The sequence below is a fragment of the Schistocerca americana genome, chromosome 8 (assembly GCF_021461395.2).
Source record: "Schistocerca americana isolate TAMUIC-IGC-003095 chromosome 8, iqSchAmer2.1, whole genome shotgun sequence".
NCBI lineage: Eukaryota > Metazoa > Arthropoda > Insecta > Orthoptera > Acrididae > Schistocerca > Schistocerca americana.
In genome coordinates, this window is record NC_060126.1 from 340,891,087 (window position 1) to 340,917,805 (window position 26,719).

At 40.9% G+C, this 26,719-nt stretch overlaps 1 protein-coding gene across 1 annotated transcript in view; it reads left to right on the forward strand.

Annotated features, from left to right (window-relative positions):
* LOC124544709 (lysosome membrane protein 2-like) overlaps positions 1–22,545 on the forward strand; it is a 392,218-nt gene extending 369,673 nt beyond the window's left edge. Inside the window, exons 8-10 of the mRNA XM_047123353.1 lie at positions 8,396–8,514; positions 11,619–11,747; positions 20,168–22,545. Of these exons, the coding sequence (XP_046979309.1) occupies positions 8,396–8,514; positions 11,619–11,747; positions 20,168–20,377 (458 nt within the window). The 3' untranslated portion in view covers positions 20,378–22,545. The remainder of the gene's footprint in view (positions 1–8,395; positions 8,515–11,618; positions 11,748–20,167) is intronic.
* The last annotated feature ends 4,174 nt before the right edge of the window (positions 22,546–26,719 follow it).

Genomic DNA, 26,719 nt, shown 5'->3' on the forward strand with positions numbered 1-26,719 from the left:
TTTTAGTACTGGCCTCCGAATCGCCTTTTAGTACTGGCCTCCGAATCGCCTTTTAGTACTGGCCTCCGAATCGCCTTTTAGTACTGGCCTCCACTTCTCCATTGACATGGATTCCTCATCTTCACCAGCTTAAGCAAAAGTGCTGTCTGCACTTTAATACACTTTTCTGCCTGAGTAGCACCATCTGGGGCACAGATTGTACTAACATTCTACAGCTTTACAAAGTCTTGATACAGTCCCATCTTTATCATGGTGTAGCAGTTCACCCACTAAGTTTCTTCATTGATCATTTGTTAATTGTCCTCGGTGTCAACATACTGGGAGTCTGACATATGATTTGGCACCACCCTCAGCATTGTAGATACTGGATCTGAAACACCACTGCAAGGTTGGACTTGAGACAGGAGCCTTTTGAACTAGGCCTGTGAACAGCTTGTTCAAGGGAATTGGCGGCCCTCCATTGCATATCAGGTGATAACAGCAGCTTGTCTATTAAGCTACTCACTATTGCAGCTCCCCTAAGCATCCAAACTACTATGTTTTCTTTTGAAACATGGAAATTCGTCTCCCACTATGGTGGCCCAGATCACGGATTATGATCACAATCCTTGACTGGTCCATCCTCTCTGAACTCCAGTTGCTTCTTCTTCCACCTCTCATCTGGGTCCACACATGTACACCTCTATGGTGCATCCCTTAGCCACAGCGTCAACTTGACATATCACAAGGTCCAAAAGACTCAGTCCCTCCCAAGACCCTCGCCACCAATTTTTCTCCATCACTGGTACATCACAGGGTTTGGAAGTAGTCTATACTGATGGCTCAATGCTTGCTGGTTCTGTGGGTTTTCCTTATACTCACATGGGACATAGTGATCTGTGTTCCTTGCTGGATGGCTGTAGTGTTTTCACTGTATGGTTCATAGCCATCTCTCCTACTCTTCAGCATAGCAGTTCCTGTGCTGGTAGGTACTTTCTCACCTGCAGTCATTGCTGTGAAGAATTCCCTGTATGTCCTGGAACAATGTGGATGCTCAGTGACCTTCGTCTGGACCCCAGGCAACGTCAAGATCCTGTGGAATGTACTCCCTGATAGTTTGGCCAAGCTGGATACCAGCAAACTTACTTTTGAGATCATTATTCCACATACAGACCTTTGATCAGTATTATGCCATTAGGGTTTGGAGATCTGGAATACGGAAAGGACCAGTCTGGTGATAAATGAGACTACAAATCAGTGGAGGTTCTCCATTCAGTTGTCTCTCAAGAACTCTACCATCCTCTGCCATCTCCACAGCAACCAAGCCTGGCTGACTCATGGTCATCTCCTCCATTGCAAAGACCCGCACCAGTGTCGTGGTTCCCTTTTGACGGTGGTTCACATATTGCTGGACTGTCCCAACCTAGCTGCCCTGTTGTGGACTCTTCCTGACTCACTACACCTGTTGTTAGGAGATGATGTCTCAGTGGCTGACTTAGTTTTATGCTTCAATACCAGAGAAGAAAAGTTGCTACTCACCATATAGCGGAGATGCTGAGTCGCAATAGGCACAACAAAAAGATTCACACAATTAAAGCTTTCAGCCATTAAGACCTTTGTCAGCAGTACACACACATACACGCACACACTCACACAAACGCAACTTGCACACACATCTGCAAAGAAACCACTCTGTGAGCAGCAGCACCAGTGCATGATGGGAGTGGCGACTGGGTGGGGATAAGGAGGAGGCTGGGGCGGGGAGGGATAGTATGGTGGGAGTGGCAGACAGTGAAGTGTTGCAGTTTTAAACATGATATTCCTCATCTCAATGACTGCTTCACAGCCTGTGCCACTTGGATCCTTCCCACCAACACCGGGAGCTTTACCTGCAATACATCCTACATTCTTGTAACCCTCCTGGCCTCAACCTTCGTTAGTCACGGTCCTCACCCATCCAGCCCCCTCCCTGTTCCCATTCCAGCACTACACAGCCATCATTTCACTGCCACACCCAGTCTTTTCATTTCTTTTTATTTCTCTCCTTTCTGCTACTTACCCCATCCCCCCTCCGCACCTTCTCTCCTGCCCTCCGTCTAAACTGCAACACTTCACTGTCCACCACTCCCACCATACTACCCTTCCCCCTCCCCACCCCAGCCTCCTCCTTACCCCCACCCAGTCGCCACTCCCATCATGCACTGGTGCTGCTGCTTGCAGTGTGGTTTCGGTTCTCCGAGACTGCAGACGTGTGCAAGTTGCGTTTGCGTGAGTGTGTGTGCATGCATGTGTGTATGTGTGTCTACTGCTGACAAAGGCCTTAATGGCCAAAAGCTACAATTGTGTGAATCCTTTTGTGGTGCCTATCCTGACTCAGTATCTCCCCTATGTGGTGAGTAGCAACTTTCCTTGTCTGGTAATGTTACATTCCATTCTGGATTTTCCATCGTTTGATATTTGCCTGACTGTTTTTCTTCGATTCAAACCCTGTGCTGTTTTCCTTTGTAACTACATTCTTTTGCATCTGCTATACTCAATGCGCGCAACAGATGGCCTCAAGACCACGCTGACTGTTAGTGCAGCATCTTAGGTCCCACATTGCTCCTGCCGATATAATGAAGCCTATACCTTCACACTGATCACACTCCCTGTGTCAATTCCCGTATTTTTGCATGTTACCTCCTGCACTTTTCTGGTGCCACACGATCTTACATCTGTAACTATGAACCTCTCCCCACCCTCCACACTTTCCCCATTCTATCCCTGTTCCCACCCACTAAATCTGCCTCATCCAGTCACATCTGCTGTCCCCCTTACGCTTATTCGCCCTCAAACCTGCTACCCGCAGTAATATACATATATTTAATATTGATTAGTTTTTCTCTACTTTGACTCTTGTGACTTTTTGCCCAGTTTAGTGAGTTTTCATCTTCCACTTTCATCTCCCTCAGATTTCATCTCCCTCAGATTTCATCTCCCTCAGATTTCATCTCCCTCAGATTTCATCTCCCTCAGATTTCATCTCCCTCAGATTTCATCTCCCTCAGATTTCATCTCCCTCAGATTTCATCTCGTCCCACCCCCTCCCCCCTCCCCCCTCCCCCTTGTGCATCCATTTTGTCCTTTTCACACATATTTGGGTGTATTTTTGCCTAATTTTTCGGACTTGATTCTACTTCTTTTTTGCGTCACCATGGATCCTTGCTCCTTCTGTCTGTGTCAATACAGAAAAGTTTCCTTATCCCTAGCCAGATACCAGTCCCACATACTGTTCCTGCGTTGTTACTTGGATCATGAAATCCCCCCTAATGGCCTTACCATCAAATTACCCATCTCTGGTTGCCACCCCTCCTTCCACAATGACCTCCCCCTGTTCAGATTCCGCCAATCCTTAGCCCTCACCAACATAGTCCTGCATCATCATGTCAAACAAGCCCAAACCTCCTTGCAATACCTTCTCTCCACACTAAAATTCTCCTGCTACGCAATCCCAAATTCCTGGAATCCATACTACTCATTGAAACTCTTGCCCTGCAGGAACTTGAGCAACATGCACAATGTCACCTCAAAAAACTCTCCATCCTGCTCACTTCCTACTTATGCCTCAGACTACCACTGTCCACCACTTCTACAACCACCTCCAAACCTCCACCATGCCCCCTCAAAGCTGACATACCATGTCTTGCAGACCTACTACATGTACACCACCCTCCAAAACTCCCTCCCACCACCACACAGAACCCAGAACCTAAACAGACCCACAACACAGTTACAAACCTTTCCTCCAGAAGCCTTAGTCCCACAGAAATATCAGTCCTTTCCAAAGGCCTCACCATTTTGCCCCACTCCCAAATTCAACCATGCAGGACTAGTTAAAGACCTTCTCTCCTTCTCCCAGTCCCTACAGTGAAAACACTTTTTCGCCACAAACCCTACCAATCAGACTCGACCAAAGACCAGTATTGAACCTTGCCTAACTCAGTTCACTCCTCCAACCAACCGTGATCCACCCCCTGTTAACTTTCCAGAATTTCTTAACCTTGAACCTTGCCTCAACATCATTCCCCAAATCCCTCAACATGCAAACTAACCTTACATCCACAGAAAGAACCACAGTCCACCATCTAAAAACTGATCCCAACCTTATAATCCTACCTGCTGACAAAGGCTCCACCACCGTTGTTCTGAACTGCAAGGCTTACGTGGCAGAAGGACTCAATCAGTTGTCAGATACTTCCACCTACAAACCATGCCACAGTGATCCCATTCCAGTAATCCAGCAGGATCTCCAGTCACTACTCAAATCCTTAGGCCCCTCCCAGAACATCTCCCCAGAGTCCATCTCTCTATTTACCCCTACCACTCCCTGCGCTCCCACCTTCTACATGCTTCCTCGAATCCATAAACCCAACCACCCAGGATGCGCCATTGTGGCCAGTTACTGTGTCCCCACTGAGAGAATCTCTGCTCTCGTAGACAAACACCTTCAACCTATTACCTGGAACCTATCCTCTGTTATAAAAGATACCAACCATGTCCTTGATCGACTCTCCACAGTTCCTGTCCCTTTACCACACGGTGCCCTGCTCGTCACTATTGATGCCACCTCCCTGTACACTAACATTCCTAATGCCCATGGCCTTACTGCTATCAAACACTACCTTTCCAGATGCTCTATTGATTCCAAACCAACAACCTCCTTCCTAGTCTCCATGGCCAACTATATCCTCACCCACAATTACTCCTCCTTTGAAGGCATTACCTACAAATAAATCCATGGTACGGCTATGGGCACCTGCATGGCACCATCCTATGCTAACCTATTCATGGGTCATCTAGAGGAACCCTTTCTAAAAACCCACAATCCTAAACCCCTCACGTGGTTCATACTCGTTGATGACATCTTTGCTATCTGGATTGAAGGTGAGGACACCTTATTCACATTCCTCCAGAACCTCAACAACTTCTCCCCCATTTGCTTCACCTGGTCCTACTCAACCCACCAAGCCACCTTCCTAGATGTTGACCTTCACCTCAGAAATGGCTACATCAGTCCCTCCATCCATATCAAACCTACTAACCACCAGCAATACCTTCACTTCGACAGCTGCCACACATTCCATACCAAGAAGTCCCTTCCGTACAGCCTAGCGACCCGTGGTCGTCGCATCTGCAGTGACGAGCAGTCCTTCTCAAAATATACCGAGGATCTCACTGAAGCCTTCACTGACCACAGTTATCCTCCCATCCTTGTACAAAAACAAATCTCGCGTGCATTATCTTTCCGGTCTCCCACCACCTCCCAAAGTCCCACAGTCCAGCCACAGAGGAGCATTCCTCTCGTAACTCAGTACCATCCGGGACTGGAGCAACTGAATTACATTCTTCACCAGGGTTTTGGTTAGCTCTCGTCGTGCCCTGAAATGAGAAATGTCCTGCCCACTATCCTTCCCACCCCTCCTACCGTGGTATTCCACCATCCATCAAACTTACACAACATACTCGTCCATCCTTGCACAACCCCTGATCCCAATCTCTTATCTTATGGCTCATACCCCTGTAATAGACCTAGATGCAAGACCTGTCCCATACGAGGTGCATTCAAGTTCTAAGGCCTCCGATTTTTTTTTCTAATTAACTACTCACCCGAAATCGATGAAACTGGCGTTACTTCTCGACATAATCGCCCTGCAGACGTACACATTTTTCACAACGCTGACGCCATGATTCAATGGCAGCGGCGAAGGCTTCTTTAGGAGTCTGTTTTGACCACTGGAAAATCGCTGAGGCAATAGCAGCACGGCTGGTGAATGTGCGGCCACGGAGAGTGTCTTTCATTGTTGGAAAAAGCCAAAAGTCACTAGGAGCCAGGTCAGGTGAGTAGGGAGCATGAGGAATCACTTCAAAGTTGTTATCATGAAGAAACTGTTGCGTAACGTTAGCTCAATGTGCGGGTGCGTTGTCTTGGTGAAACAGCACATGCGCAGCCTTTCCCGGACGTTTTTGTTGCAGTGCAGGAAGGAATTTGTTCTTCAAAACATTTTCGTAGGATGCACATGTTACCGTAGTGCCCTTTGGAATGCAATGTGTAAGGATTGCACCCTCGCTGTCCCAGAACATGGACACCATCATTTTTTCAGCACTGGCGGTTACCCGAAATTTTTTTGGTGGCAGTGAATCTGTGTGCTTCCATTGAGCTGACTGGCGCTTTGTTTCTGGATTGAAAAATGGCATCCACATCTCATCCATTGTCACAACCGACGAAAAGAAAGTCCCATTAATGCTGTCATTGCGCTTCAACATTGCTTGGCAACATGCCACACGGGCAGCCATGTAATCGTCCGTCAGCATTCGTGGCACCCACCTGGATGACACTTTTCACATTTTCAGGTCGTCATGCAGGAATGTTTGCACAGAACACACAGAAATGCCAACTCTGGAGGCGATCTGTTCAACAGTCATTCGGCGATCCCCCAAAACAATTCTCTCCACTTTCTCGATGATGTCATCAGACCGGCTTGTGCGAGCCCGAGGTTGTTTCGGTTTGTTGTCACATGATGTTCTGCCTTCATTGAACTGTCGCACCCACGAACGCACTTTCGACACATCCATAACTCCATCACCACATGTCTCCTTCAACTGTCGATGAATTTCAATTGGTTTCACACCATGAAAATTCAGAAAACGAATGATTGCACGCTGTTCAAGTAAGGAAAACGTTGCCATTTTAAGTATTTAAAACAGTTCTCATTCTCACCGCTGGCGGTAAAATTCCATCTGCCATATGGTGCTGCCATCTCTGGGACGTATTAACAATGAACGCGGCCTCATTTTAAAACAATGCGCATGTTTCTATCTCTTTCCAGTCTGGAGAAAAAAAATCGGAGGCCTTAGAACTTGAATGTACCTCGTACATCCTCCTACCACCACCTAGTCCAGTCTGGTCACTAACATCACCTATTCCATCCAAGGCAAGGCTGCCTGTGAAACCAGTCCTGTGATTTACAAGCTAAGCTGCAACCACTGTGCTGCATTCTATGTAGGCATGACAACCAGCAAGCTGTCTGTCTGCATGAACGGCCACTGACAAACTCAGCTTTTGGGGGCTTCTGGCTGCTCCCTAGATGGGGCACCTTGCCTGTGTTCCTTCCTCTGTGTGCCTTCTTCTTTTTGTCCCTTATCTTGCCTTTGTTGACCTTTCATAGACTTTGCTTTTTTTCTCTGGGTTTTGAGTGGTAGGCTTTCTCTGATCTAGTCATGTAGACCTATCTGTTCAAGGAAAAACAGAGTAAATACCTAGTAGTTTGGTTCCTTTAATCATGCAACCAGTCACAGTTTTGGAGTAGCTAATCGTGCAAGTTGACAGCTGGCTACTTGTCACACCCACATGGAATGCTGTACAGTAATTGCAGCATAGCTGATATAAAACATGGCTGCTTCCACAAATGGCCATGCCATTTATTAGTGTGACTGGTCTAAAAAAGGGAAGGCCACACGTGAAAGCACCCATGTTATATACCAGCTATGATGCAATAATTGTACAGCATTCTACACAGGCATGATAAGTAACTAACGGTCTCCTCAAATGAATGACTACCGCCAAACTGTGACAAACCACAAACTTTTCCATCCAGTTGCCGAACATGTTGTGCATCACAACACAAAAATGATTTAAATAACAGCTTCACTACTTGGACTATTTGGATACTCTCTTCCAGCACAAGTTTCTCCGAACTATACAGATGGGTATTCTCTCTCCCACACATCCTGCACCTTTTCCATCCCCTTGGCTTAAACCTATGGTAACCTGTTCCCACTGCCTCACCTTGGCTTTTCCCTACTCTGTTCTGTCCAGACCACTCCTCCTCCTTCCAGATTATGCACTGCCATCTCCCCCACTACTCTCACCACCCCCCAGTTTCTCCCTCCCTCCCCCCCCCCCCCCCCCCCTCTCTCTCTCTCTCTCTCTCTCTCTCTCTCTCTCTCTCTCTCTCTCTCTCTCTATTCACCTCCATCAGCTCAGGCAACTGCTTTCAGTAATACAGTATTAGTAATAGCAGTAGTCTTGCCATGGCCTTGGGTGTGTGTTTCTGTGTCTCTGTGGTTGTATATGTGAATGTATGTAGTATTACCAGAAAAGGAGCTAGTGCTCAGAAGCTAGTGTGAATGTTGTTTTCTGTTATGTGTTACTGTGCTCCATGCATCGGCCTGGTGTAGGTGTGTGGTTGCCTTTCCCGTATTGCTCCATCCAGGAATTTCGATTACTGTTTTAATTATTGTTACAAATAACTTCTGCAGTCTCAGGAATACACAATAAAATGTAAGCCATAACTTGTTGCTAACACTATTATTAATATTACAGATTTATGTAGAAAAATTTCTGTGTGGTAATTTGTGTATTATTACTTTCGTTTAGGCGCACCAATCATGGTATCACTTCCCCACTTCCACCTAGGAGACAAAGAACTGCTTGAAGCAATTGAGGGTATGAATCCAGACCCAGAAAAACATGACATTTATCTAGATATTCACCCAGTAAGTATCAAAGTTGGTAGACCATATGTACATAAATATCTGTAGAAGACTGTGTTATGTATTTTTCTTTCTTACAGTATGTAAGCATGTTAGCCATTTGGCTGTGGACAAGCTAAATCTCATACTACATTGCTCTCGGGCTGCTGAGGACATGTTTAAATGTGGCACCTGCATTTTCCTTAAGCACTATTGACATGTCTATGCATCCTGTTTCACCAAACCTCTCACTCCTGTGGACAACTTACTTCCTTATCTTAGTGAATAAAAAGGTTTAGAGTATTTATCATATAATGTGCCTCTTTGCATACTGTCTTTTGCACACAAAGAAACTTGTTTCTGCATTCCAAACCATTTATGAAATGTGACAGTTGTTATGACCATGATTCCTGATACACATGGATGGAAGTGGACGCACACATCTGACTGTCCGCCAGATATGAAAACCAGTATCTTGAGAATGCTACAAGATTCTGCTCTCAATTTCAAAGAAAATTTTGATATCATATCTACATTTCATACACAGTAATATATGAGCTGAAATCAACCATATGTAAAGTCTACATTATGCTTTTTTTTACCTTTGCAAACTCTTTAAAATTTCATGCACTGCTTTGTTTAATTTGATGCTGCACAGTAAATGTGATGAATAAGAAAACAAAATTCAGTCCTTCATGAGGTGAAGATACCACAAGATGATCAAAAATAAGCTTTTTCACCAAATAGTTCTTTTAAAAGTGAATGATAAATATTCCCTAGAAGCTAAATGCCATCTCTCGGCACAGGTTTTAGCATGAGGCAAGCAGTATAAGTGGTGACAAAGCCGCACTTAGCACAGAACGCAGAGAGCATCTCCATAGAGTCAGAAACCCAGTATAGTGCCAAGCCATTTTGTACCAATACAACTGAATTCTTTTTTAGAGGAACACCATGGGTAAGCAAGGTGTTTGAAACTGCATTGCTGTGCTACTTCTTGGTCTCTGCACTGAGCATGAGCTTTTTATCCACCAATACGCAATCCCATTTCCCTAATCATTATAAAACTGTAAGGATGCATCCATGCTCCAAACAGTGGAATCTCTGACTGTCAACACTTGTCAGCATGACAAGAAAGATGTAATGATCACGAAATCAGCTTGTATCACAGACAGTTGTTTAACTGATCACAAACTGCCAGTTAGCCATCTGAGGATCTTTGTCCATCATAAATCATGATCCTACTTCTCAAACCCTTCCATGAAACAATTCAGTATGAACAGCCCATAGGATATAACTGTTCAGGCTGCCTTGGAAGGAACACTTTTGGATAGACTTGGCAAAACGCCATCTAACATAACATGTTGAACAGAAATGGACCACTTTAAAAAATACCATCAAAAAGGCTGGTCACTGGTTTTGATGCAAAGAAGAAAAAAATATTAGTTCGATGACAATAATGAAGTTATCAACAACCTCATAAGGGTTAAGTGGGATGCTTACCTATGTCTTACTCAAATCCATCCTCCATGGAATAGATATCACATTTTCAAGAGCTCACACAGAAGTGTCAAACTGAAATGAGAACAATCAAGAACAACAAGTGGCAATAGAAAGTTAAGAAATTCCCAAAATCTGTCAGATGCCAGGGACTTCAAGAGTTTTTATACTACAATGAAAGAAATATGTGGGGCTGTTCATTCCTCATGAGGAGCCCTGAAAGCCACTGACAGTACAATCATCCTCACTAATGGTCACACCATTTTGAGTTGCTGGGAAGAGCACTTCAGCTTGCCCATCAACATTAGTTCTACTGCTGCTGCTGCTGCTGCTGCTGCTGCTAACTTCAAGATGTGTGCAACAACTATAGGAGAAGTGCCGGGAACGACATAAGCCCTTGTTATTAGTGTTCTGTGACTTAGAAAAGGCTTTTTATAAACTGCCCAGAGAAGCTATGTGGAAGGTCTGACAATGATTTGGCTGTCCTAACAACTTTCTCAGACATGTCCCATAGCATCCACCACAAACTTGGATGGCAGTCCTACCAATATTTCATGAATTTAGCAAGGCTCTAGATAGAATAAGAAAGGCACCCAGACCTGACAACATCTCCCTGGCGATCATTCAGAGTGCTGGTTTGTCTCTAAAACCAGATTATTCAACCTGTAGCTTGTAATGTGGGAAACCAGTAATGTACCAGCTGACATGAAGAACTCCACAACCGCCACTGTCTCCAAAGAAGGTGACTGAAACATCAGTGGTATTTACCATTTCATACCTTTGCTCTTAGTGCCTAGCAACTCAATAATAACATGTATGTTTTATGACCATGCATTTTAATAAATTTTGATCCTTCAAAGTTGAAACTGTAATCATTTTATTTTGTATGTGTAGTTATATCTACCTGCCTGCAAACAATAGCAGCCATCTGTCTTGCCCTTCCTGCTGCGGCTCTTTTTATAATGATCAGTGTAGAAAGCTTCAACCAACAGAACCTTAGATACCTTATGAACTTCAAATGAGGCGACTTCATACCAAACACAAACTGTTCTTGACAAGGCAAAGGTCTACAGTATAGAAACCACAATCGATGGCCACCAACTCAGGTTGATTGGGCATCTCCATTGTATGAGAAACTATAGACTTCTTTGACAAATTCTATATAGCAATGTAAGCACAGATATGAGGCCCCAGGGTGCTCCTATGAAGTGCTGTAAGGATAATTTCAAACTGGCACACATCTACTTCAGCTGCTGTTTTAGATTTTGAGCAGGCATGTCAGAAACAGTAAAATGAGAAATGTCAGAGATGCAAACTTGACTATGTACAGCCACAACCACCATCATCTATTATGTGTTACCTATGTGGCTGAATGTTTCATGCAAAGATTGGCCTGCTAAGCTGTCAACTAAACTGTGATGCTGTAAAGGAAATACAGGATAAAAATAAAAGCTCTGATATTATTATCATAATCATAATCATAATCATCATCATCATCATCATAATCATCATTATTATTAGTTTGTTTCTTCAGCATTTAAATGGAATATACTTCAGCACAATTGGCTAGTAATATTTATAATGCAAGCAAATGTAACATCCACTTATTTCTATTTAATGCTTACTTTCAGACACTTGGAGTAGTGATGAGGGGTAAAACGAGCCTCCAGTTCAATGTAAGAGTTGAAAAATCAAAAGTACTGACGCAACTGGACAGGTTTTCTGAAGGAATGATACTACCAATTGCTTGGATGGAAGTAGTAAGTATACCATGTAGACAATATCAGTTGTTGTATTGTTATGCATGTGGTCCCACAATTACTATCTGTTCATTTAATTATGCCATGAATAGTGAGAATAATTACATGTTACAGACTTTTCTGATTTATATTTATGAACACCCAAAGTGCCTAAAATAACTTGCATATTAATGTTTGACATAAAGGAAGATACGGTTTCAAAACTGTAATCAAAATAGGATACCAAATTAATATGTTTGCAGCCTGATGATGAGTGATTATAGCTTGAAGGAAGTCATGGTGCTTGAAGCTTGAAATTAGTTCTAACCTAATCTCTATTAACAAGAACAAAATTGAAGTTAAAATAATGCTTAGCAAATCTCAATGTTAGAGTGAACTGGTTTGTATGAATGTTTTGCAATACCTTGAGAAGCAAACATGATACCAGTATTAGAGTTCTTCCTTCAGATTAGGTCTGAATGTTTATGGTTGTGTTGCCACTTAACTTTTCATCAATGTCCAATACTAGTTCTTCATGTAGTTGGCACAGTTGGTCTTCAAGATTATGTTTCCGACTTTTTGTAAGACATTTCTGGATTCATTAGGTTAATGGACAAAAATAAGTGAAAAGATACAGGTATTTAGTTTGTTTCTTCTTTATGTTAATAATCACTTCTTAGATTCAATCACCACACCACAAGAAGACAGTCCTCTACACACATCAGTTCCAATTCTTCCTTCCTGCTACAACACGTCGCCACCAGAAGCATAGAAAATCACAACAAAGATACCACTCAACATCAATATCAACAGATACAGTTACAGTCAGAAGAATGGCTCAACATATAGGAAAATCAAAACAACCTTTGGTGAAGTTAAAAGCAAGCTGGGAAACATTAAGAATGCAATGGGAATTCCAATATTAAACACAGAGGAGAGAGTGAATACGTGGAAAGAGCACATTGAAGGCCTCTATGAGGGGGAAGGAATTGTCTGATGTGACACAAGAAGAAATTGGAGTCAATATTGGACACACAGGGGATCCAGTATTAGTCATAATTTAAAAGAGCTTTGGAAGACTTGAGATTAAATAAGGCAAAAGGGATACATAACATTTCATTGGAATTTTTAAAATCACTGAGGGAAGTTGCAACAAGATGACTATTCAAGTTGGTGTGTAGAATTTATGAGACTGGCAACTTACTATCAGACTTTGGAAAAGTGTCATCCACGCAATTCCGAAGATAGCTGGTGCAGGTAAGTGCAATAGCATCACACACCAGCCTAACAACTCGTGCATCCAACTTGCTGACAATAATAATACACAGAAGAATGGCAATTAAAATTGAGAATCTGTTAGATGATGATCAGTTTGACTTTAGGAAAGGTTGGAGGCACCAGAGAAGAAGTCCTGATGTTTTTCTTGATAATGGAAGCAAGACTGAAGAAAAATCACATTAATAGGGGACTTTCAACCTGAAAAAGTGTTCAGAAATGTCAAGTGGTTTACGATGTATAAAATCCTGAGAAAAATAGGGTTAAGCTGTAGAGAAAGGCATGTAATGTACAATAAGTACAGGAACCAAGAGGGATAATAAGATTTGGAAGATAAAGAGCAAAGGCTCAGTTTAAAAAAAAAAAGGGGTAAGGCAAAGATGCAATCTTGTCACTACTCCTCAGTCTGTCATTGAAGAAGCAATGACAGAAATTAAGGAAAGGTTAAGGAGTGAGATTAAAATTCAAGGTGAAAGGATACCATCAATAAGATTCGCTGATGGTATTTCTGTCCTCAGTGAAAGTGAGGAAGAATAAAAGGATCATTTGGACAGAATGAATATTTATGATGAGTAAAGAATATGAACTGAGAGTAAACTGGAAAAATGCAAAGATAATGAGGTGTAGCAGAAATGAGAATAGTGAGAAACATTACATCAAAATTGATCATGAAGTTAAGGAATTTTGCTGCCTTGTAAGCAAACTTTATGGACGAAGCAAGGACAACATGACAAGGAGGCCATTAACACAGGCAAGGAGGCCAAAAGAAGTTTACTAGTATCAAATAAAGGTCTTAATTTCATGAAGAAATTTCTGAGAATGTATAGTATTTGAGATGTGGTACCACAAAAGAATGTTGGAAAATTAAGTGGACTGATAAGGTAAGGAATGAGGAGGTTCTCCTCAAAATCACAAAAAAGGGAACATATGGAAAGCACTGATGAGAAGAAGGGACAAGATAATACAACATCTGTTAAGACATCAGAGGGAGAAGATTAGCTGGTCACAAACAAACAGATTTTAGCAACAGCCCACAGACATTTCTGGGAGATTCTTGAAGATCTACAGCCCCACCTGTGTGGAGGTGGAGGCACAGATTTGAGACAATTACCTGCTGTTCTGGGAACTGTGACTCTGGCCTCTGAGCAGGTACACAGATGGGTTGATTTCTGTGACTCCTCATTCCACCAAGTATGCGAGTTTTTGGTGAGCTGATGGCTGACACACTACTTCAGCAGAATCTCACGCTCATGTCAGCTACACTGCAATCTTTCCCTCACAATTTTAAAGAAACTATTCAGTAAAAAAATGGTTATCACGTCTGTCATAGCTTTGTATGTCACCTTCATGATGAAGTTCACATCATTTCATTAACGGTCTTAGTTATTGTGATATCTCACATATAAGTAATATACTGCCCGAAATTCAAAAAGTTTGTAACAAAGAATAGGGGTTGCCATGAATTTGTATTTGATGCATATTAGGCCATATGATGCTGTATATGAAATTTAGCTAACCTACTGAATCTTTCTTTAGACTTGGAGAAGGTCTCTATCTTGTCTTTATTAAGAAAATTGCTTTATGTAGTGAATTTACTTGTGATCATGCAGTTCAGTGATAAAGCTAGAGTCCGCAGCTCGTGGTCATGCGGTAGCGTTCTCGCTTCCCACGCCTGGGTTCCCGGGTTCGATTCCCGGCGGGGTCAGGGATTTTCTCTGCCTCGTGATGACTGGGTGTTGTGTGCTGTCCTTAGGTTAGTTAGGTTTAAGTAGTTCTAAGTTCTAGGGGACTGATGACCATAGATGTTAAGTCCCATAGTGCTCAGAGCCATTTGAACCATTTTTGATAAAGCTAGAACAAAATCAACACTGCATCCCTCCTATCTCAAAAACAGTTTGAGATATCAAAACATGATTTTAGCAAAGGATAGCATGCACTGTGGAATGATGTAATTTTTTAAGAGTTGAGGATGGCTGGTGAAATATGAATTAGTGTGGCTTTGTAACAGGATATGTGAAGAAATTACATTTTTATATTTATGCCAATAACCTCTTTTTCATAAGCTTTTGACCTGATTTGAACTAAGTTCCTCATTTAATAAACCACTGTTTCAGTATCCTACTCCAATTGCAACTACACTAGAATGTTAGTGAGGTGACATTAGGTAAAGCCTGCTTTCTTTTGCCAAAAGAAGCAAATTTTAATATGGCAACCAAATAAATATAGGTGTTACTCAAAATATGCTAATGATGAATGAATAGTTTTCAGTTGACAGCAAGTTTTAGTTGCTACAAATATAGTAAAGGGAGTGGACCAGTGGCCACATCGAAAAATGTATAAAACTGTAGGGGTGTGAAATACCTTGTTCCTGAAAACTGATAAGCAAACATCACACAAACAAGAGTGTAAAAAAGTAGGACAAATAAAGAGATGGTTGAAAAATTTCTAGACTCCATTTGAACCATGGAACATAGTTTTATAAAAACTAACAAGTGCCACATGAGGGGAGATCTCAAACACACAAGCAGACAGCATTATCATAAGTAACAAACATTTATTGTAGCGAAATGTTTTTAGGTGCAGAAAGCAAGCTGGAACGCAAATATGTTTCATTAAAGACTACTAATGATGCTTCATTTTAATAGAATGAAGTAAATTTCATGACAAAAATACACATTTTGTTGTAGTTGCAAGGATGGATTTAAAATACCTTCAACAATTTCAGGAATAATCTCAGGAAGGTGTAGATCTCTGGAAAGAAGTATAAAGGGGATAAAGGGAGGGAGGTGGAATGAGTTGTACAAACCAACACTATGAGTGTCAAAATAATGTTGCCTGTCCTATGTTCATTATTGTAGGCTATTACACTTAACTGTGTTATGTCCGTTATTTTACAGGTATTATAAAATACTGTACATGACAAAGGTCCAAGCAGCTACTGCCACAATTTTCTTCATAGCATCATCCATATTTTCTCTTGAGGGTGTAAACTGCTTTCAAAGTGTGAAAATGTACTACAGTAAATAAAATGACTATATAACATCATACTGTACTGTACAATATACTTGCAGTGACACACAATAAAAACTCCCGAGATGTGTCGCTCGTGGCCTCTTGCCTGTTGAACATGCACTGCAGTCATGGGTCTGCATATAAATCACAAAAATATGCCAGTTTGTTACCATATACAAATGGACCTGACCTGCAAGCAGATCAGAGTGCTACATCCAATGGGCAGTGACTGCACATGAGCACATTAGTGGGAAATGACACACCTCATGTCAGCAGGCCTGATCTATCAGATACACCTGCAGAACTGGCCTATGGTTCTGATCAGTCACAGAAATCCACTCATGTGTGGCCAGCTATTGGAGTATATTGAACTAATAATTGAGGATGTAATGTGCAAGTGCTACTCTGAGAAGAAGGGGTTAGAGAATAGGAGAGGAATTTGTTGTGGGCCACTTCAAACCAATAAGAAGACTGATGACCCAAGAAAATTCATTTGTGATTTTATGATGTTGGATGATGATGTTGATGATCAGTATTATTGTTGTTGTTATTGTTGTGAATAAAATTACAGCACTAGTAGCACTTTTCTATTTTAATAACTGTGACTGGTTCCTGTGCCTAAGCCCATTATCCAGTGATATCTACATATTACAGAAAAACAAAATCAATCATATAGAGAAGAATATAGCATAGACATCAACAGCAAGTGTAATAAAATGAGGTTGAAAAACCACTCATCCACAGACTGCAGAAGAGTTGCATAATGAAACAAATAATGTTGTGTAAACTGATACACAATTAAAGCAATAGGTACATTAACATGAACTTACATGTTAGATATCCAGCGAGAACACAGAATGAATGACAAATTATGCAAGGAGATTTCCATAATTAACTCACAATTCATCTTAGGTTTTCTGAGCATCAGCCATTTTCCTTAGTCATTTAATAACATTACATTTTATATATCTTTTTCTTATGTATGTATGTATTTATTTATGCATGTTACTCTTCTACATACTATATTTTCCTATTTTCCTATTTTTCATTTTACTTTTAAACCAATGTGCCTGTATTCTTATTGTTACTTGCTTCTCCCTGCGTACCCCTCTGCTCTCTATAGACCCTCCCTCTAACTTGCCCCTCCCTTAATTTAAATGCCATCTCCTTGTGTTTTTTGTCAGTCATTGTGTGTTCCTTCAGGTTGTTACATATCTTGATTTCTTAAATTGTAGAAGCTTTTTACAATGTAATTTAGTGTGACAAGGGTGGTGTTTCTCTTTATCAGAAGACTGTTTAGAGCCCTACAGCAACCAACAATCATACTAACTGAAATGTACCAAATCTGATTTCACAGAAACCAGTAGGTTATTTGAATATATGTCATTGAATTAATAGGGGAGGAGTTTATACAACATTATTTATTTTATTTTGCTAACGTTATGAAGTGTATGGTGGAACTGTTTCTTAACACTATTTTATTACTCTTGCTGCTGATGGTTGGCCTTGCTGCAGGGGATATACCGGCTGAAGCTAAACACCATTGGGCCTGATTGGCACTTGCATGTGTGACCATCTAGGCTGCTATGTACTGTTGACCTACTGGGGTGCTCTGAGCCTCATGATTTCAATTGAGGAGCTACTTGACCAAATAGCAGCAGCTCCAAATGCTGGAAACTGACAATGGATGGGCAACAGGTGTGCTGACTCCCATACTCCTCCATATGTGCATCCAATGATGCCAGTTGACTGAGGATAACATGGTGGTTGATCAGTTCTGTTGGGCTTATTGTTATATTCTTCTCTATATGATTAATTCCATTGTACTTTGGTTTAAAAAAAATGTAAGTTGGTGCCACCAGATAATAGTCTTGGGGACCGAAACCAGTCATCTTTATTGAAATAAAAAGAAACTTGCAACTGGTGCTGGTATCTTGTTCAAAATCAATATTACAGTTCTGGAACCTACATCAACATGCTCAATATGCTGGCCAAGGAAATAACAATTCATGTAACTGGTTTATAAGAAGTAAAAAGTGTGTTTTATAATTGTGAAATTGTATTATTAACATGAAAAAGGGCTCTTTTACACTAATACACAAGCAAACAACGCACCAGCATCTGTATGAATGCAAATAAAGTGAAAAATTATATTATACAAAATATATTAATGGATCAAGTAGAGAATTTATGTACCATTGACTAGCTCTGTTTTAAACTGAAATCATAAAATGACTGATTTGGTTATTTCCTACATATTGATAATTCTGTTTCTATGACATTCCAATATGGAGAAAAAATTCACAAACTCAAAATTTTCTGGACCAGCTCAATCATTCTAATTACATATTTTTGTTTTTCAAATCTCTAGGCACTTACCTGATTGTTGATCACCTTCACACTTCTCTTTGCGTTCAGTCCACCACAAGCAACACTAACCTCACTTTGAAAAGCTTTACTTTTTCACTTCTTACCATTGCAGCCTTTCATTCTACATGAAATCCATCTCTCCTGATCACAGTTCTCCCAATAAATGTGCTAAAAAAGTCTTGGGAGCACATCTATAACATAAACCACTCAGATGAAAATTAATTCCATACAGTGTGATCTCTTAATTGGTGTTGCTCAGCCCAGGCTGAAGGATGTCTATTAAAAATAACAGAAAAGTATTCTACTTGTTACAGATACCAGTGTAGATTTATTCTGCCAGGGCATGTATTTCTAAACTATGTCAGAGATAAGAATAACACAAGTAGATCTATTTCTACGTTTCAAATAACATCAGTTAACCATGCTCCCAGCTTCTGTCATAAATTTTTTATGCAGCATTACACATCTAATTATGATTCTTTCTCCACCCTTTACCCATGTGAGAGACATCACTGAAAACTCCATGCTTTCAATATTTTCAGTAATACATGCTCAATTCTCTTTTAACAAAAATGTGTGTAATTAAGATCAAGGTGATTTATTAGCACACACAAAAGTTTCATCACCTGATTCCAAGTTCTGTAAAACTTTCTGTATTATAAATATTTATCAGCATTCAATATTCTGACACTGAGAATAACATGGAACATAAAATGACCTGTTCAATTAAGCATCTGACAACCCGCAATAGCACAAGATGTACTCGAAAGTAGACGCATATTCAAAATTTATTCTATACACATCACTGAAAGAAAAGGGAAAAAGTATCATGCTACGAACAGTGAAATTTTCACTGATTAAAAATAATATACTGAGTGAGGTGGCGCAGTGGTTAGCACACTGGACTCGCATTCGGGAGGACGACGGTTCAGTCCCACGTCCAGCCATCCTGATTTAGGTTTTCCGTGGTTTCCCTAAATTGTTTTAGGCAAATGTCCAGACGGTTCCTTTCACAGGGCACGGCCGACTTCCTTCCTCATCCTTCCCTAATCCAATGAGACCGATGACCTCACTGTTTGGTCTCTTCCCCCAAATCAATCCAAAAAGGTAATATAACTAGCTATGATGTGAAATGGGAAAGAGCACTTTGTGTGGGCCACATATTTTCTCAATAATTGTATTTTAATTAATACACAATTCGGGAGGACGACGGTTCAATCCCGCGTCCGGCCATCCTGATTTAGGTTTTCCGTGATTTCCCTAAATCACTCCAGGCAAATGCCGGGATGGTTCCTCTGAAAGGGCACGGCCGACTTCCTTCCCCATCCTTCCCTAATCCGATGAGACCGATGACCACGCTGTCTGGTCTCCTTCCCCAAAACCAACCACCCAATTAATACACAAACAAATTACAGATATTGGCTGCAAGTGGACGTCGATTTAAATCAAATTAAATTTGTGCCAGACCAGGAGTCAAACTGAGCTGGGTTTGATGGGAGGCATGCTAGGGTAGTCTGGATGGCATAGTGGTCTGAGCATCTGCTTAATAAGCAGGAAACATGGGTTCAAATCCCAGTCCAGTACAAATTTTCAACTTACCATTGATTTCAGTCAATGCCCACTTGCAGCCAATTTCAGTGATTCCTCTGTATCTTAATTCATAGTGGCTGCTGGATCAAAATGGTGTCTGTTCTTTCAGACATGTCCAAAAGAACAGACACCACACATTATAATATTTTAATTGTGATATGCTAATGTTGCTACTCTTCTTTATTTTTTCATAGGCCATGAATGAACTTCCTCCTGACCTGCATTCAATACTGTACAGTGCAACACATACTGTGAACCTTGCACGCCAGATCCTCCGCTGGGGTCTCTTAGCATTGGCTGTGCTGTGTTTTGTGATACTGAGTTGTACTCTGCATAAATACAGGTCAGAGATGTGCAGCACCAGAAGGACAGAGAGTAAAGACCATGTACTCAAGCCACTGTAGTGTGAAGTCAAAGGTGCCTACATCTGGGAGTGCATTTCTTCAAAGTGCTACAGAGTGTAAAAGTAATTGCGAGTTTAAAGTTTTGCATGAACGATACGTGCAGTGTCGGAACTGCAAAGTCTCGCTGATACTATATCAAATAATGACTGAGAGCTGTGTTCTGATGACTTTCTTCATTTTGAGGGTTGTCTGGCATTTGAGTATAGTTTTCAAAAGAAACTGTAAAAGTCAGAAATATGTTTGTGGAAATGCAATATATTTTGGGTGTTTGACAGGTTAATATCAGTGTAATGTCAGTGAAATGTAACAATAATCATTATAATGTTGTCCCACACTTTATAATTTTGAAATGCCTCAACTTCCCTAACAAAGTGCTGCTTTGAACAGTATTATGGAAGTCTGAAATCTTCTGAAAACATTTTCACAAGCATACAACATTTAAAGTTGTTCACTTTCGATACTCTTGAACAACATAAATGTGTCATTAAACAAAGGAACTTAAAACAGCTATTTCTCACAATAGATTTGTGAAGCTGCATTGTATTTGTGGAAAAGTTTCTTTCGTGAATGAACACAATATTCAAACAAATGACTCCATTGCTGTAGACACATCAGTTTTTGCAAAATATGAACTGCACAAGCCTATCAGTGTGTCACAGTCACTAGTGTGTTTGTGAATTTTCCAATACAAGGAGAAGCATAACTTTATTTGTAGTATCCAATGAAGACAACACTTCAGTAGTGGCCATCAAAAAGCCATATTCATAATTAGTTGCAGAAATACTGATCATTGAGTTCTATATTCAACTCTATCTTGTCAACTGATTCATTCCAATGGTTTCAGTTTTGTCTTGTATAAACAATAATGTCAGTATGGTCATATATGAATTTAAATAAACAGAAGTCAAAGCAAATGACTTCATTATAAGGTTATAATGTACAACACATGGATTGTATCCAGCTTATTGCTGTAACTCCTGTACACTATTTATGTTAGACTTCAATTTGCATTGTATTCTTGTTTTATCTGTCATAAATGTGCCATATCTCTTTGGTGCTTAAAGCCAAAATGAAACATTTTCCTGGCATATTTGATCATATTCGGGAGAAAATAATAATAAATTTGTAAACATGGTTTACCTTCCAGTAAATAATCAACTCTTGACATTGATGATTTGTCAAAGAATGCAAAACAGCTTTTGTGGCAATTTCTTGGTAGCATATACTACACAAGCCCTTTTTGGCTCATTTTTACAAAATATATTTTTATAATTATATTTTTGCCACAAATTATTTTATGAATGTTTGCAAAAGGATTTAAAATACATCCATTTAAACATCTCTAATGTTGCAAAGAGATTTGCTTTAAAAATCTGGCTTTACTCTGAAACTACTATTGGGCATTAACTTCACATTCGAGCTATATCACATCATCAAAGTAAAATTTACCTGTTACATGCAGAGCTATGTGATAATATTTTTATCATTAAAAGAAATGTAATTGCTTCCATATATTTTGAGACAAACATAATTTTTGTACTTGTATTGTTCTATATTTGAAAATGTATTTGCTTGTTTGCTATAAATTATTATTTTTTTGTATCTGAGACTATTATAAATTTACTTCTTCCATAAATTTTGTCAATACTGTAACAAACTGCCTTAAATGTGTGTATGCATGCATGAGAATTCCCTTGGAGACTGTGATGATACACATCACAAAGAAACTTTGACTGATCTGCAAATCATTTAAGCTAATAAGAATAAGGATTTTTAAAACGGAAAAAAATATGCCATTTACTGTATGTGTTCGCTTTAGAAAGAATGAGAAGTTTTAGTATGGTTCCTTAACGAGCAGAAGAGCATAGTGACATTGCTGCAGCAGATGCAGTATCACAGGACTGAGATTATCACAGTAGTGAAACAAGAACAATAGCACATGTTATGTCCAAGTACACAATATTTTGCGGAACCATTGTTTGTAGGCAATTATTCATTTTGACTAATAGCTTCTCATTATTGTTTTGAAGTATTTGTTGCTGCTCTGCTTGTCACAATTAGCTATGTATAATTTAATTGGAACATCAGAATACATTCAGTAATTTTTACACTGGCAAAAGTGGGCAGTACTTATTGACATTCATTGATTTGGCTATGAAACCCACTTATTGCCTTTAAATACTGCAGCATAATCACTATTATCAGAATTTAATAAAATCACCAAGCTTTCAGTTGAATTCATGCTTAGTTTCCAGTTTCTTCACTGAGTTTTGCTTGACACCTCTGTGTAGCTATTACATCTAACCACCTCAATAAACAGCATATATATTCAGATTGTTGTCTTCCCTGCAATTTGTTTGCCTTTTACTTCTACATGATATTACCAATCTGCCTCTGCAGGTAGTAGGGGATTTGGATTAGATTTCACCTAATATAACTTAATTTCCATAAATATCTGTTGATGGTAATTCATCATAATTTGCTAGCATGTGGTTTCTTTTTTCATGGTTATACCACTAACTGCACCCTTTTTAGCATGGAGGATGGGATGCCAGTCATATGTGGACTGGGAGACCTGAGTTTCTCCTGGCATATACAACTTTCAAATAAATTCTGGGAATTCAGCCAGATAACACTTTCAGTGACCGCCGATATTTCGGTGATCACTGAAAGTGTTACCTGGCTGAATTCCCGGAAGTTATTTGAAATACGTGGACTGGTTAGAAGGGACCAGTAAACACACCCAAAAAGAGAGAGATACACAGAAATTCTTTAAACAATAGGACTCTAATGCATATAATTGCTTCAAATGTCTTGTTACAAATGAATTAATGTGTGAAGTGTTTGACATTGAGTATCTGAAGCCTTTACATGAGTGAAGATGCAAAACCCTAACTATGCTGGTTTTATTAGTTATGGATTATTCATCCACAGCTAGGTTTTCACACTTCTCAGTGTTTATGATGTCATATCTCTAGTGCTACGTGTCCTACAGTGATATACTTTTGCAGATGCATTCAACAGTATTTGCACGTAATAGCTGAAAAGTGTGTTGAGTAAAGCTACTCATAAAGAAGTTATAAATGAAATTGTCATACCTAATCTGAACAGCTAAAAATGTATTAACTGATAAAGTCTATCCCTTTCACTATTTTTATGTGTGTGTGTGGGGGGGGGGGGGGGGGGGGAGAGGACAGACAATTGGTACACCACTGAAAAAGTTTTGAATATGTTTGAAATTATATTTTAAGTTTGTGGAAGTTGCCAAGTACTCTCATTCTCCAATACTAGATGAATATAGTCTGGGTAATACCCAGAATCATAAACTCTTAACCTGGTTCAGATTCATTGATGATATCTTGACAATATGGATCAAGGGTGAGGAAACCATATCCACATTCCTCCAGAAGCTCAACAGCTTCTCCCCCATTTGCTTCAGCTGGTCCTATTCAACCCAACAAGCCACCTTCCTGGATGTTGGCTTCCACCTCAAAGATGACCACATCAGTACCCCTGACCATTTCTAACCTACTAACTACCACCAATACCTTCACTTCAACAACTGCCACCAATCCAACTCCAAACAGTTCCCTCCATACAGCCTAGCCACCCATGGTCATCACATTTGCAGTGATGAGAAAACCCTCTTGAAATATATCGAAGATCTCACTGAGGCCTTCACAGACCGTAATTATCCTCCCAACCTTGTACAAAAACAAATCTCCCATGCCTTATTTTTCAAGGTCTAATTGTCCGGCCACAGAGGAGCATTCCGCTTGTAACTCAGTACCACCCAGGACTGGAGCAACTGAATTACATTCCCTGCCAGGGTTTCGACTACCTCTCATGCCCTGAAATGAGAAGTGTCTGCCGACTATTCATCCCACCCCTCCATCAGTGGTATTCCACCATCCACCAAACCTATACAATATATTCATCCATCCATACACGACCCCCGCTCCCAATCTCTTACCTCATGGCCATATCCCTGTAATACACCTAGATGGAAGACCTGTCCCATACATCCTCCCACCACCACCACCTACTCCAGTCCAGTCACAAACATCAGCTATCCCATCAAAGGCAGGGCTACCTGTGAAACCAGCCACGTGATCTACAATCTAAGCTGCAACCACTATGCTGTATTCTGTGTGAGCATTACAGACAACAATCTGTCCACATGAATGGTCACCAAGAAACTGTGGCCAAGAAACAGCTGGACCACCCTGTTGCTGAGCATGGCACCCATCATGACAATCTTCATTCCAGTGACTGCTTCACAGCCTATGCCATATGGCTTTTCTGAACTGCACAGGTGGGAACTCTCCCTGCAATATATCCTACATTCCCATAACCCTCCTGGCCTCAACCTTCGTTAGTCATGGTCCTCAAGCATCCAGCCCTTTCCCTGTTCCCATTCCAGCACTACACAGCCCTCTATTCCATCAATGCATCCAGTATCTTTCCTTTTCTCCTTTTCTGCTAACCCCCACCTCTCCCCCACCCACCTTCTAACCTCCCGATTACACCTAGCTGCCATACCCTCCCTCCACCTCGTATCTCATGCTCCCCAACAGTGATTCACTGTCCCCCACACCCACCCTGCCATCCCTCCCCCTCCCCACTGCAGCCTCCTCCTTACCTCCACCCAGTTCTCTCCCCCATCATGCACTGCTGTTGCTCCCCACAGTGTGGCTTTGACTGCCAGAGACTGCAGTCATGTGTGTGAGTTGCATTTGTGCACCTGTGTGTGTGTGTGTGTGTGTGTGTGTGTGTGTGTGTGTGTGTGTGTGTACAATCGCACGCAAGTGTCGTTTTTGCCTGACAGCTTTTCCTTCATCCTAGCCCAGTGCTGTTTTCCTTTGTTACCATACCCAATGTCCATCCTTCTATCTCTCCTTTCCTGTGTTTATCTTTGTCCTGCATGCTCTTCTTAAGAGTCACACTGTATCAACTGTCCCGGCCACCCACAACAGACGGCTACAAGACCATGCTGATTGTTGGTGCAGCATCTTATGTCACACAATTTTCTCCCTAATATCATTGATTCTATACTTTCAAATTGATCTCTCTCCCTGCATCACTATCCTGCAATTTCACCTGTTATTTCCCGCACCTCCCTGGTGTCACACGATCTTGTATCTCATCCTATGAACCCCCTCATACCTCCCACTCTTTCTCTACTCTGTCCCACTTCACACCCACTACCTTCACCTCATCCAGTCACATGTGCTGTTCCCCTTCTTCACATTTATTCATTCTCAGACCTGCTACCCACAGTAAAATATTTTTTAAAATTATGTCTTTTCTTTGATCTCATTGTGACTTCATGCCAATTTTAGTGACTTTTAGCCTTTCACTATCATTGACTATCTTCTTGTGACTTTTTCCGCGTATTTGGGTGTATTTTTGTGAATTTTTTTAAATGTATTTCTATGTTATTTAGTAATTTTTCTCATTTTGTCACCACCATGAATCCTTGCTCCTTCCATCTGCACCAATACAGAAAAGTCTCCTTATCCCTTGCCAGAATCCAGGTCCACATACTATTTCTGTATTGTTGCTTAGCACATGAATCCCTCCAAATTGCCTTACCAACAAATTACCCATCTCTGGCTACCATTCCTTCTTCCACAGTGACCTCTACCTGTCCGGATTCCATCAATCCTTAGCCCTCACCAACATAGTCCTGCATAACCATATCAACCAAGCCCAAACCTCTGTGCAATACCTTCTCTCCTCATGTTAAATTCTCCTGCTACGCAATTCCAAATTCCTGGAATCCATAATACTCATTGAAGTTCTTGCCCTCCAGGAACTAGAGCAACATGCACAATGCCACCTCACAAAACTCTCCATCCTGCTCACTTCCTACTCCTGCCTTGGAGTACCACTGTCCACCATCTCTACAACAACCTCGAAACCCCCCCACTTCCCCACATAGCTGACAAACCCTGCCTCACAGACCTACTACATTTACCCCACCCTTCAAAACTCCCTCCCACCACCACATAGAATCCAGAACCTAAACAGACTCGAAACATAGTCATGAACCTTTCCTCTAGAAGCCTTAGCCCTACAGAAATATCAGTCCTTTCCAAAGGCCTCACCTTCTGCCCCACCTCCAATCATGCAGGACTTGTTAAAGACCTTCTCTCCCTCTCCCAGTCCCTACAGTGGAAACACTTTTTCACTGCCAACCCTACCAATCAGACTCAACCAAAGGCCAATGTTGAACACTGCCTGACTCAGTTCTCTCCTCCATCCAACTGTGATTCACCCCCGCTGCCCTCAAAACACTTCCTGTTAACTTCCCAGAATTTCTTAACCTTGAACCTTGCC